This window comes from Nannospalax galili, unplaced genomic scaffold (assembly GCF_000622305.1).
Source record: "Nannospalax galili isolate Female #2095 unplaced genomic scaffold, S.galili_v1.0 scaffold294, whole genome shotgun sequence".
In the NCBI taxonomy this organism is placed as follows: domain Eukaryota; kingdom Metazoa; phylum Chordata; class Mammalia; order Rodentia; family Spalacidae; genus Nannospalax; species Nannospalax galili.
Window position 1 is genome coordinate 1,642,098 of NW_008335053.1, and position 14,359 is coordinate 1,656,456.

Sequence of the window (14,359 nt, forward strand, 5' to 3'; positions counted from 1 at the left end):
TGTTGATTGGCTTACTGAGAATGAACTGTTAGAAGTAATGTATCATATCACCAATAGATTATGATCTATGGTGTTCATAGCTCATATAGGCAACTCCTAGAGATAAGGATATTTAATTCTGAATATTGTTACCTTGTTTATTCATTCAGTAAATAGTTGAGTTCCTTCTGGGCACCAGACACTATTCTGGACACAGAAGACATAAGAACAAAGCAGAAGATACCCTTTTCTCATGAAACTTGTATTTGTGTGGGAAGACAGAAAGCCAAGTAATTAAACAAAGGACATGTGTTCTTAGTAAAATAAAACAGGTTGGTAGACTAGAGTACACCAGGTAGTGGGATTATTAATTTTTATTCTGTAATCAGGGAAGGATCTCTGAGGTCAAGAGTGAGGGTGAGACAGGGGTCTGCTCCATGGAAGGTCTTATAGACTACAGTGAAGAGTTTGGATTTTAACAGTGGGAAGCTAGAGGCAGAGTCTTAAACAGTGAGGTTCCAAGCTTGTTTTGTATTAAAAAGTTACCCACTGCTTTTCTTCTGAGATAGAAGTAGGGAGGTTGGTATAGACTAGGACATAAACAGGAAGTAAGTTAAGGAAGTTATTGAGGACCACTATATGTCAGAAGAACCTGGGCAAAAGATGCCAGTAGTATAGACTATGGTTAATAGCAGTGATGTTGGAAGGAAGTTGCTAGAACTTCCAGGAATTGCTAATGGATTGGAACTGAAATCAGAAAAAGGCAACAATTGAAAGTGACTCTGATTTGAGGAAGGAAAAATTAGAGAACAATTTGGAAAAGAAATTTGAAATTCCATATTGGCCACCTTAAAGTTTAAGTTTCTCTTTGGCATACTGGTCAAGCTAATGTCAAATAGGCAGTAACATGGTGGGTTTGAAGCACAGTGCTGACTTGAGGTTGGAGATGTATATTTTAGCATAGACATAATGTGGACTCTTGAGCTTGAGAGAGATCACCCAGAAGAAAATGTGGCTGGAGAAAAAGCCCAGACATGCCATGGGTCATCCATTATTTTAGAAGAGGAACAGATCAGAGGTGACACAGAGAGGAGAATCTTCTTGTAGAAAAATAAGCTGTAGTCAAACAAAACAAAACAAAACAAAAAACCCTCTGTGTTCCACAACCTTCTTGATCCTATGTATTCAGCATCATACATCTTTTAGCTGGACCCAAAGTGGGGCTAGCCTTGGTAGTTTGGTGAGGCCAAGGCACAGGACATGTGCCCCACTCATTAAGTTTCCCCTTGTTTCTGATTCCAAATTCTGAAAATGCTCTATCTGGTGTTTCCCTATAGAATATGGGAGTTTGCTCCATGAATATTTGTGGAGCAGCCAGTTTATATCAGACTATGGGTGTCTGATAAAATGGGCCATCAAGTGAGCATAATGGGCCATCAAGTGAACAAGAATGAAGAATGGAAATGGATGAGGCCCAGCAGCTCCTAATGCAGGATGATGGTTTGAACAAGCATAGTAGGCTCTAAGTCTTGATTTTCTCTATGAAAAATGGAAGCAAGTTTTAAGAGGTTTCTAAGATGCTCTAAATATATGAACGAATGGATGTGGGGATGAATGCTGCTATACACATCACTCCATTTTCATCCTACTGTTTGAATTTAAGATGGGAGCAGGAGAGCCAAGGCTACCTTCCCATGTGTGACGTCTCTGTGTTAGTCTCATCAGACCTCTAAATTTCCATCCCCTCCCTTAGCCTCTGCTCTGTCTCCACCATTCCCTTTCTCATCAGCTTTGAGCTGCCTTTTGCCATTGACTTGTCCAACTCAAGGACAGGAATGTACTTGTTCTCACAGGCAAGAATTTCTGATGATAAACCATGACATTTGACCTTCCTGAGAGAAGCTCTAAATTATGTGGGGATGTACAACAAAGGATTTTGGAAAACTCAAAGCTTTTTTTTTTTTTTTAAATAAAAGGAATCTCTCTCTCTCTCTCCCTCTCCCTCTCTCCCCTCCCTCCCTCCCTTTTTCCCTCCTCTTCTCTCTCTCTCCCTCCCTCCCTCTCTCCATATATATCCACAGAGTAGCAAGTGTGTAATGGTCAACCTGGTAATAAACTCCCAGTCATTCCTTTGAACACAGCAGTACTGGCTCCTCAGGCACCTCCACAGTTTTTGGGGAGGGAGCTGCTTGGTATGCCTTCTCAGAGGAGTGCAAAATGTGTCTCTTAAAAGAACACAGCCATTTGTTCTCTGTCAAGATGCCTCTTTCATACTGTAATTAGAGTGCTGGTGGGGGGTGTGAGTGGGGAGAAAGAAGAATACAAATGCTCTTACTTCCCCATGGCTCATTCTTCCTGCACCACAGGGCTTTGAACCCGGTGAAATATTGTGACTGAAACATACACTATTAAATGCGTACAGAGAGAGGAAGCGACATGTGTGCTTTTGAGTTCATGCCTTGATAGTATCTGTGTGCCAAACTGAGTTGGCACATACCGGTGGATAATTAAACAGAGTTGGGAGAACTGAACCCTGCTCTGTAGCTCTGTCTTTCATTGTTCTCTGACTCTTCCAAAGCTCCCGAGGTCCCTATAATTCCTTTCTTAAAAGGTTGCTTTGTTTTATGTTTGCAATACTTGGGATTGAACCCAGGACCTCATGCATGCTAGGCAAGTGCTGTACACTGAGCTATAGCCCACTCTGCCTCAAAAGGGTTTTAAGGACAACCACGTGAGGACTTGTCACTTGTCAGTGTTCATAGTACATGCTATTCCTTGATCATCCAGCTAATGGAAGGGAACAGTGAAATTGGAGGAACAAATAGTGCAGCATTCAAGAATATTTGTGAGGCTTGTTTTGTTTTTGGTTTTATTTGCAGCAGTAGCAACAATAATTTCCTGATTTTGTTTTGCTGAAAATTGTTAACATCTTTCTAGCACATGCCAGCAGGGGAGAAGCTGGGCTGGCTCTGTTTCATTCACAGCAGATAATCTTTGCAGCAGTGGACACATCTTGTGTACATAACAGGGAATCAGTGCTATTGAGCCTAGTGATCTTTAATATCAGTGTATTATGATCCAGCTGTGTTACCTGCAGAGCTGAGCTCCCCATCTCCCCGACTCCAAAATCTGCTCTGCCCACTGTCTTCTTCATTTTAGTTCATTTCACTCCTTCCTTCTTGTGTGACCACTAAAACTCACGGGGTTGTCTTTGGCTCATCTCTTTATTACGTTATATGTTGGAGGGGTCAGAAACTCCTCTTAGCTCTACCATCACATTATATCCAGAACTTCATTATTTCTCAATAGCCCACTGGGTCCAAGGTCACTATCCTCTCAATATTTCTAGAGGCTCTCCCTGCTTCTACCTGCAAGTCCCTCAGTCTCTTCTTTTTTAAAAATTATTTTTATTTTATGTGTATGAGTGTTATGCCTGCATGTAAGTACATCCATGTCATGCAATGCTTGCAGAGGACAGAAGAGGCTGTTGCATCCTCTGGAACTGGAGTTATGGACAGTTGTTAGTGGCCATGTGGGTGCTGGGATTCGAACCCGGGTCTTCTGCAACAACAGTCAGTGTTCTTAAGGGCTGAGCCATCTCTCCAGCCCCTCTCAGTCTCTTCTAAACAGAGCTGAGACATTCTTTGTAAACTTCAATCAAGCCCTGTTATTACTCTGTGACAGCCCAGTTATGGTTTTCTAGTCATGGCATATAAAAGTCAAATCTTCAGAGAGCATCCAGTCCTCCTCCTTGACCTCCGCCTGCCCTATTACCTCATCTCATTCATCTTCCACTTATCCAGTCTCCTCTTCCTCCAGGATGTTCCTGCTCCAAAGCTTTGTCCTAGCCATCACCTCTCCCTGGAGTGCTCATTCCCAGATATCTGTATGGCTTCCTCCTTTGTGTTTCTCAGGTCTTTCCTCATGTATTATTGAGATCTTCTCTGGTCACTCAACCCGAAATTCTGCCTTTCCCTCCACACTTAATGTACATTTTTTTCTGTTTCATTTCCCCTTGACCACTTGTCAGTATATTCCATGCTGTATACTCTACTTACCTTTTTTATTATTTTTCTCTTGGCACAGCAATGTAAGCTGTCGAATAAATATCTTCCATTTATACTTCCTGCTCATCAGCATTCTATTTAAGTTACTTTGCTTCTCTGTGAACAAAGTACTTGACAGAAACAGATTAAAGGAGGTACCGTTTTAGAGGATTAAGTCCATTATGGGGGTTGGAGGGTATAGCAGAGCTTCTGAGGACACATGATGTCAAGCCAGAAGGCAGAGAAAGAAGAAATGTTGGCATTCTGCTGGGTTTCTCCTTCTCTCTCTTCGGTTCAGCTGGAGCTTCAGCTCATGGGATGGTGGCATCTGTATTCAAGGTGGGTCTTTCTCCCTCAGTTAATTCTCTCTGGAAATACTATCACAGACACTCTTAGAGATATGCCTCACCATCTCCTAGGCAATTCTGTCTAGTCAAATTGACAATGAAGATTAACCATCACAATCATTCTTTTGGGCATTTGATTGCTATTTTGTTATTTTGAGACAGGGTCTCCCTGTAGCCCCAGCTAATCTTGAACTCACCAAGTTGACCAGGCTGGCCTTGATCTCTCAGAGATCCTCCTACCTCCTGCATGCTAAGGTTAAAGGTATGCACCACCGCATCCAGAAACAATCATATTCTAAAACACTGCCAACCATGTAGTAGGCACTTATCAATTATATTTTGGAGGTAGGATGGATATATACAGAAGAAGGCTTCGATAATTGATTATCTCTATTATAATATATTCTCAGAAATGTCAGTAGTGCTTATAATAGATGAGTACATCCTAGGATACCAGGCTTTGCCCCTTCTATCTATATTCAGTCCTCATAACAACTATTTGAGTGGGCAAATTTGTCCTGATTTTACAAACTGAGGCCCAGGCTAAGAGCTTTCATCAGATCATACCATGATTGGTTGGGCTAAGATTCAAGCCCAGATCTGTCCAACTTGAGTTTTTCATCATTATACTTCAATACTACAGATTATACCAACACTCAGATTAAAAAGCAAAACAGGAAACCTATTCTAATTTCTTCATTATCCCATTTATGTCAATGGCCATGTCTTCTTTCTATGTATCTATAAGCCTTCAGTATTAGAGGAGAAAGTCAAAAGGCCATTTCTTCTGAGTTCCTATGGAATCTGCCTCTTTGAGTCCCACAATTGAAATGCCATGATAGATGGAATAGCCTGGACTTTGGAGCCTAGAGCACTAAGTAATGCTGCAGTTCGGCTTCCGCTTGTGCAGACCTTGGATGACAAACAAGTTACATTCTTTATGCCTCAGTTTCTCTGCATTTAAAAGGTTGGGCTAGGACAGGTGATTTCTCAGGTCCTGCCTGCCTGATATCCAGAGCTAAGAGACTCATGGTCTTTGTTTTATTGCTGTGACTATAGAGTGAAGGGGCTATACTCAAGTACAGCACTTCATGTAATTCCATCTATTTGCCTTAACCAGTTTAGAAGGGAATTTCTGCTCTTAGGAAGAGCCTGTCGAAATGCTTAGTTCTGAGTATGAGTGATACAGTGTGATGTACTGTCTAAGCATTTGCATTCCTCACCCACATGGACACTCACCTGCTTATGAGAGTCAACACTGGATGGGATTTTGAAGGCCACGTTCTGTTTTGGCCTTTATTTCTTGACAGCCTAAGTCTCTTTAAATCCTTACTGGAACAAGTCAGAACCTAAGACATAAATAACTATAATGCTGCTGAACTGTGTGACCTTCAGTAAAGTATTTACCTTCTCTGGGGCTGTGTTTGCATCTCTGAAAAATGGGAGAGAAGGTTCCCTGAGTTCATAAGAAGACAACACTGAAAACCTAAGAGTGAAGAGTCTTGTCCCTGACCCCCACCCCCACCCAGTTTCCAATGGAACTGAAATCAAACCACTGCCAATACACAGTAGCCAATCTAGCATCCTTGAGATCTGCCTTAGTTTCAGAACATTTAAGGTTGGAGATGTTTTTCTTGGTGCCTTACCCAAATTCCTCCTTCCTGAAGCAAAGATCTTACAAGAATATTGGCAAGATTCTCTTGAGGGTAGCAAAGCCCTCTGAAAATATGGATTCTAAAGATTAATAGGGATGTGATCATGTGGCCATTTGTGTGCTTGGCAAAGTCTGCCTGCATATGCTTCAGGGCGCTGGTGTGAGCATGTGCATCTATGCCAATGTGTGTGTGATGAAGCATGCAAGTGTGTACAGGAGTGTGGGTAAACAGATCTTTGAGTCACACAGGCCAGCCCATCCTGGCAGGCTTTGTCTTCCTTTCAGTTGCCATGACAGCAGTAAGAGCCTCTGTATCAGTAAACAAAGCTCCCTGTAAGCACTGAATCAGGAGGAGTGCTCTATAGCTAGGGCATAAGCCTGGAGTCAGCAGGCTTCTACCAGAGAGAGGGTTTCTTTTACAGCAGACCTTCCAGAACATTTTCCTCAGTAAGTAAGTGATGAGCTGCCCCTCCAGGCACTCAGGGAGGCTGAAGTGACAACACAGGCTGAAGTGACAACACGAACTGAAGCAAGACTTTGGTGAACCTCACTTCAAATCCCCAAGATTTATCAAATGTGACAAATTCTAGACATGTGGATGACCAGAGCTCCTCCCATCATCTCCCTGTGGGCTAAACCCAGGCACTTTATTAATATGGAGATTAGCAACTTTGTGAACTATCTGCGGGAATAACTTCATTATAGTTCCATAAATCCACAAAGTAGAAATCAATTTTAATATTAATGTAAACATGATTTGAGAGAGAGAGAGCTCTGCCTTCTCTCCTTTCGCCCCTCCAGGCACGTGTGATAAATGTAGGGACACTCCATCTTGTCTGAGATTAGTCATGTAATTCTTCTCCTTCGTCTTATTGTGAATAATATAGAAGTGGCGACGTGGAATTTTTTAAACAGTTTATGACTCCTATGAAAACTGCTAGAAAACAAAAGCAGTCACAAATATAAACTCAACAACAAGGATGAAGGCAGTACTTTACTATACAGTGCAAGGAGATCAGTCTTTGAGGATCCCATAACTGAAATTTGGAAACCTGAACTTAGCATACATGTTCAGAGACCAAAGTAGAGGATTAGCCAGGCCCAACTTCAGCGCACCTTCTTTCACATATGTGATATCTCCCTCTCATGGAGACCTGTACATTATCCTCCCAGGGGGTTGGAGTTGGAAGGGGGAAGCTTCTTAACATTATGAATAACAAGCCTAGGAAAGGGGCAGTGTCTATGAGGAAGTACAATTTGGACTTTTTGTGACTGTCCTGCCTCTTTACAGGGATCCAGTCAATACTCTTAGAGCAGATTTGTTCCAGCTTTTGCTTGGGAACACAGAGTTTCTCTCTCTCTCTCTCTCTCTCTCTCTCTCTCTCTCTCTCTCTCACACAGAGTGTCTCTCTCTCTCTCTCTCTCTCTCTCTCTCTCTCTCTCTCTCTCTCTGTATGTGTGTGTGTGTTTGTGTGTTTAGGTAATAATGTGTGTGCATGTATGTATGTAGAGGCCAGAAGACCACCTTGGGTGGTGTCATTCTTTACCATCCATCCACCTTGTTTTTTGAGATAGTCACTTATGGACCAAGAACTCACCAATTGGGCCAGAATGGCTGGCCAGTAAGCCCCAGTGATCCTCCTGGTTCTGCCTCCCTAATACTGGGATTACACATGTGAGCCATTACACTCAGCTTTTTTCATCGGTTCTGGGTTTTGGACTTCAATCCTTATGCTTATAGGCAAGCACTTTACTGACTGAGCCATCTCCCTAGTCTCTTATGGTGCCTTCTAGTGTTAGCTCTTACTGATGAGGGAGCTGAAAGAATGGGTACCACCCTGTTCAATAACAGCAGATACTTCCTGGACACCTTGCTCTGAGAACAGACCTGGTGGTGTTTCTACTTATCACATTGTGATTTACTTTTGCTCTTGTTTGGAATTCTGAAGACTAAGCACAAGTCAATTGACTCTGTTGCATTATGGATATAGAAACACTATATGAAGGTGATTTTATACTCTCTTATCCTAAGCCCAGGTCAGTGTCAGGAGACCTCAAGGAACAGACCCACTCTTCTATCATAAACCCAAATTCTCCTTTTAAATTTTGTATGCTTATCCAAAGGAACTGGATATACTGAGATTCTCAGAGGGCTACTCTTTGAGATTACCAAATTCAGTGGGAAATTTGGTAGTGGGCATCTGGTTTCTAAGAAAGGTCAAAGTTACATGTTCTGTGTTTATAAAGACAAAAAGAACAAAAACATCATCATTTGAATAATTCTCTGAATTTTCCTGAAGAGGAGGAAACACTCAGATCCTCAGGGAAAGGGACCAATGGAAGGAACATGCTTTCCTTTTTCAGGTATGGCCACCTAAATACTCAGGGCCAGGTAGGTATGTAAAATCTAAGAATAGATTCACAGGTAGTGGGGCTAATCCTAGGTACTCCTGTTCCCTCCAGAATTCGCTGTAAATACCTGGTGATCATGAGATATGGACACAAAGTGGGGAATGTAGTAGCAACTCAACTGATGCTATGTTTTCTAGATCTTTATTAATGTAAAACAGCAATACACTTCTATGCTTTTGTCTCATGAAAAGTTCCCTTAAAATATTCTCAGATTTTATATTCTTATTTTCCTCAAGATTGAGCTGAAACAAAAACCCTTTTGGTAGATTTTAAATATTGACTTCTCATAGCAAAGGAAGACAGGAAGATAGCCGAGGCATTGTGAGAACTATACTTAACCTGGAACTGGAAGATGTCCATTTGAGTTTTCTCTTTCTCTTGGTGATCTTGGGCAGGTAACCTTTCTATATATTTCAGGGTTTTACAAATTTAAATGAAATAATATATAAAATTGATTTTTAAACTAAAAGATATAAATGTATTATATGAACATAGCTGTAGTATTTTATTTTTCTGTTCTATATAATCTACTGTAATAGGCTTAAACTTCTTGGGTTCTTTTGGGATGTGATAACATTCAGGCTCTGCTTGGCTTTATGGAGTCAGCAGATTCTCCAAGTCAGGGATATTATGACAGCGAGGGAGAGAATGGGAAAGGCCAAGACAGAGGTGCCAGATTTCCTACTTCCAATGAGAAAGCAAAACAAAGAGACATCTACTTGCTAACCCACACAGAGCCTTTCCTCTTCCCTCAGTGCTGCCTAGAAGGATGCCCAGTGGTACACATCCTTTTATACAAGAGGCTTCTTATAAAGGCCTGGCCATATTTGTGGGGCTCTGGGCCAAAGAGTTCCCAGCTAGAGGCCAGTTAGGAGGGAAAAGGCAGAGGAGCAGGAAGCAAGCCAGAGAGACAAGGGGGCCAGGAAAGTGCCAAAACACAGGGAGGCCAGCCTGGGATTTATGCGCTGAACCCACCAAGAATCAAGCTACACCACCAGAGTGGAGGCCACAAAGAGGTAACATTAATTGAACAGTGATTGCAGTATAGAAACTGTGGTGTCAGGCAACTCGTGTGGTGATTCCCTTGAGTGTGTACAGAGATAGAGCGCTCCTTCACTGAAGCCTTTGGGAACCAGGCCAGAGCTGTTAGTATGCCCACTGATGAGTCAACTTAGATATTTTAAATATATTGAACATACACTCTGTGCCAAGTTTACCTAATCCAGGAAGATAGAAAGTTAAGATGAAAATTATTTTCACAAAATGTTCCTCTGGTTGGGTATGGAGACATATGCCTATAATCCCAGCACTCAAAAAGCAAAAGGAGGAGGATTAAGAGTTCTGAGCCAGCCTAGGATATATGAGACCCTGTCTCAAAAATCTAAACCAAACTGTTAGGTTTAAATGTGAAATAGCCTCCATAGGCTCATTTTTGAATACTTGGTCTCTAATGCTGTTAAGGAAGGTTGTGGGGCAAAGCATGCATAGGAATGGTGGGAAATGAAATAGTCTCAGAATGTGAAATACTGAAGACCATATTTAGTGTTTGCTTCATTCAGTAGAGGGTGTAGGCACCTGGTAGGGGGACATAGACTAGAAAGAAGGTGAGATTTAAAACTGAGAGTTCAGAACCCAGTGGTTCTCTATCCTGGACACATGCCCTTCAGACTCAGTTTTCTGAGTTGGATAATGGAGACATTGATAATGCTTACACTAGATACTCAAGTATTTCCTGCTCCTCTGGTCAAATCTTGGAGATTCTCCTTTGTCAAGATCTTAGGCAAGGGGGCTGGAGAGATGGTTCAGCTGTTAAGAACACTAGCTGTTCTTCAGGGTTTGATTCCCAGCAACCACAGGGCAGCTAACAACTGTCTAATTCCAGTTCCAAGAGATCTGATGCCCTCTTCTGGCCTCTGCAGGCATTGTACACATGTGGTGCACCTACATACATGCAGGAAAAACAATCATATACATAAATATTTTTTAAAAAGATCTTAGGGCATGGTGGCACACACCTTTAATCCCAGAACTCAGAAAGCAGAGGCAGGCAGATCTCTGTGAGTTTGAGGCCAGCTTGGTCTATTTAGCGAGTTCTGGGTCAGCTGGGGCTACAGAGAGACCCTGTCTCAAAAAGACGAAAAAAAAAAAAAAAAAAAAAAAAGATCTTAGTCAAACTACTACCTTCCATTTCACTTTTCCCGGCCTCCTCCCCTGAGCTAGTTAGAAATTCAAAACACATGCATGTGAAAAGATAAAGATAGAAAAAGTTGAGGGGCTACACACACAGCTATGTGGGGCAGGAAGAACTTGGGCTTTAGAATAGGAAGGCCTGGGTTCTCATCGTAGCTCCATTTCTCACTTAAACTCCATTAAATTGCTTAATTTTTTATTAGATGTTTCCATTTTATTTTTTAATCTGTTTTTATTGAGTTTTCGTGTATTTCATATTTACAAATATCCCAGTCACCACTCATCAAAGAAGTTCATTTTGCACCAGTTGGAGACTATTACCAAGAACCACAACTGTTCACACAAAGACATTGTCTATGAATTGCCCAGGCCTAAGCGACACACAGTGTGTCGCCTAAGCCACATCTACAATGCAACCTCTACACCTAAGGCTCACAGAATATACATTGTTTAATTTTTAAGTTGAGAATAGAAATCCCTGTTTTACCTTATTTCCAGAATGGGTATAAAGACTGAATGAGCAATATGTCTGATGGGGCTTAGAAAATTAGAAAGTGCTTTGCAAAAGTTACTTGTCACAGTGATTACTTGGGGTTTGGAAGTATAAGATACAATGATGCTTTAAAAACACAAATATTAGCATTGGATACCTGAAATGAAGGAGAGGCTGTCAGTTGAGACCCCAAGCAGGCACTATTTCAATGGTCCAGGCAGGGAAGGATGCGCTCTAAGACAAAGGCACTGAAGATAGAGGGGGAGGGTGGATTCAAGTACCTTTTTGGAGATTAAAAACAACAGAACAATTACAGTAATTGGACAGAAAGGAGACAACAAGGGGCTAGTGATGCCATGAATCTCCCAGCCCTTGCTGCTTCTTAATGTTGAAAGGCAGAAAAGAAGATGAGGCTAGGAGGCTCTATTTCTATTACTTAGACCCTCAGTGGCTCTGGTCACTCTTCACCTTTACTCCCTCCTTCCCATAGCACTTTTAGGAACCCACCACTTCTACAGTCAAGAAAAGGAGACTGTGCCTTATCCCCACATGCTCAGCTTCACCGTAACCATTGTAAGCAGAACCTATGCCCAAGGAACCTAGCTCTATGTTGGCAGGAAGGCCGAGTGAGGCCCAAGCAGGCATTTCTCCATATCATAGAAGACTAGCTCATTTCCCCTCCACTACAACTGGGTCACATACCTCAGACCCTGGCTTACTTATTCTTCCCTGGACTTGAGGGAGTAGCTGGAAGGACTCACATCTTCAGGATGCTGAACTCCCTCACCCTCAGGTATAGCTCTCTATCAAGATCACCTTGAGTATATGGAACAGCTTCCAAGGCATTAGGAGAATGTAAGAGTTGTGGTGGGAGTCACTACAGCAAGGGTTAGCTGGCCTAGAAGGGTGCTGATGAGGAAGGCATTTGCAGAGGTGACTTCTAGATAGCCCATGAGCAATGTCTGTTTCGTTATTACTGTCTGCTTACCCATTGCATAGGATCCTTTTGTCCACCAAGGAACACTGAGTGCCTCCCCATCTCCCTCCATTCTTCCCTCCTCCTTACCATAAAGCATGGAGCATTAGTCTTGCTGTGTGTGTTGGGGGTGGGGTGCATGTGCCTTCACCTGTGCACATGTATGTGGAGGCCAAAGATCAACCTCAAGTGTTATTCCTCAGAAGTCATCCACTTTACTTCTCAAGACAGAGTTTGTCATTGGCCTGAGCTAGGCTAGCTGGCCAATGAACTCCAGGCATCTACTTGTCTTTATTTCTTTCTCCCTAGTACTAGGGTTACAAGTGCATGCTACTATGCCTGGTTTTTATATGAGTTCTAGGGATTGAGCTAAGATCCTCACACTTGTGCAGCAAGCACTTTATTGGCTATCTCCCCAACTCCAAGATGTAGTCTGTTTTCTTATACCATAGAGTTGCTTTGTTCGTCTGTACCTGTCCCTGGAGTCTGCCTTCCTCCTGACCCTCACTCCTACTTTCCCTTGGTTGGTCTTATTACCCTCTGCCTTACCCACCTTCCCACTGTCTTTCTGCTGGAACAGATGCCCACCGTGTGTCTCTTTCTTGTTTAATGGACACAGCTATCCATAGCCTTTTAGTCTTTCCTGTTATCAGTGTCACTAGTCTTCAGTGACATCCCTTATTGAACACCGCAGTGTACTGGACACAGGTTACAGCCTGGCTTCATGGTTTGAGTTCAGCTCTCTAAGTCTTAATTGCCCCCTTTGTCAAATGGGAATTTTAACAGTCCTTCATTAGCAGGCATGAAAACCTTCATATAGGACTGGTGCATAATTATTGGTTAATATACTTAGTCACTGTTATCAAAAGCATAAAGGAGAGCTCTGCTTTTGAGAGGGAAAAGGGTTCCATTGTAGCCGAAGACATGGATCATGGCATTCTGAAGCCTACTTTGTCATATGACTAACCAAGTTCTTTGTAAAACAGAGGAAGCAGAGTGTAGGGAAGCCTTCTGCCTGTAGTGGAACAAAACTCCCTTCTATAGAATGCTTGAGGGAGATCATCTTGCAGCTTAGGTAAAAGAGAAGTAGATGTTCGATGAACAGAAGTGTTCAAACACTTGTTCTTGCTTCACTCTTTTTCTTTGTCATAGTAGTGTGCAAACCCAGTGACTCGCCCTTCTTTTCCACAGGGAATTTGCCAAAGAGAGAGAGAGAGTGGAGAATCGAAGAGCATTCATGAAGCTGCGGCGCCAGCAGCAGATTGAGCGCGAACTGAATGGCTACCGTGCCTGGATAGACAAAGCAGGTGAGGCCCAGGATTGGGAGTGACTGGAGGGCTTCTGGGAGGCTGCCCATGCATCAGAGACCAACCCATCCCAGTGCTTCCAAGACTCCCATTTGAGAGGCAGCCTAGAGCAGAGCTGCTATCATTGCTTACCCATGGCTCCTGGAATCATTCAGGCCCACCTATGTGGATGGGTCCAAACCAACCTTGATGTCATTAATGTAGAGCCACCAGATTCAAGGTGGCTTAGCTGCTTATGAGAGGCATCAATCACCCTGTATCTGTCAATAAAAAGGAGGTATATGCTTTCATTATTATTTTAAAGGCTGGGTTGCATTGGTGTTATATATCTTTATTTTGTCCAAAGCAAAGAGTGATTTTTTAATAAAAATATCCACATGGCAGCATCTTTTTCTGTTCCTAGTAAAAAGTCAACTACAAGTGTGAATTCACACATGGAAAATAAGGAGTTTCAATTTGATGCTTAATTCAGTGAGCTTTATTCTTCCATAGGAGCTTAGAATGATACTGTAACCCTTAGTCTAACCAACACCACTTGAAATCCTTATTTAAGCTCAGGAGTCAACTTTTGATTATCTGCAAGGGCTGAAAGGGTATTTATGAAGCCAGACAAATGCTCCTCCTATGGGACAGTCACATCTCCTCCTTGTCACCTCGGGAAGCACGAGTGATGCATTTTGACCATGCATCCATTTTGTCCTTTTCCTTCCCAAGGCTATTTAGTAGAGGTGAGGTGAATATGAATCTTTCCTGCATCTTTCTAGAATGGTAACTCAGCCTTACCAGGGGAAGGCAAACTGATTTGCCTCCAGGCCAGGCAGGCAGCTTGACATTTCCAACTGTCCTTGGCGTCATCAGTGGAGGAGCCATCTGACAAACTGCTGAGTGATCTGGCAACAAACCCAGGAAAGAATTCTCCCAGGTCTGGCCATGACCCCCCCCCCCCAAGGTTTGG

At 42.5% G+C, this 14,359-nt stretch overlaps 1 protein-coding gene across 1 annotated transcript in view; it reads left to right on the forward strand.

Moving 5' to 3' along the window:
* Window positions 1–14,359, forward strand: part of Cacna1e (calcium voltage-gated channel subunit alpha1 E) — a 409,810-nt gene that overhangs the window by 299,605 nt on the left and 95,846 nt on the right. The window contains exon 9 of the mRNA XM_008829746.3: window positions 13,289–13,404. Coding sequence (XP_008827968.1) covers window positions 13,289–13,404 — 116 coding nt within the window. The remainder of the gene's footprint in view (window positions 1–13,288; window positions 13,405–14,359) is intronic.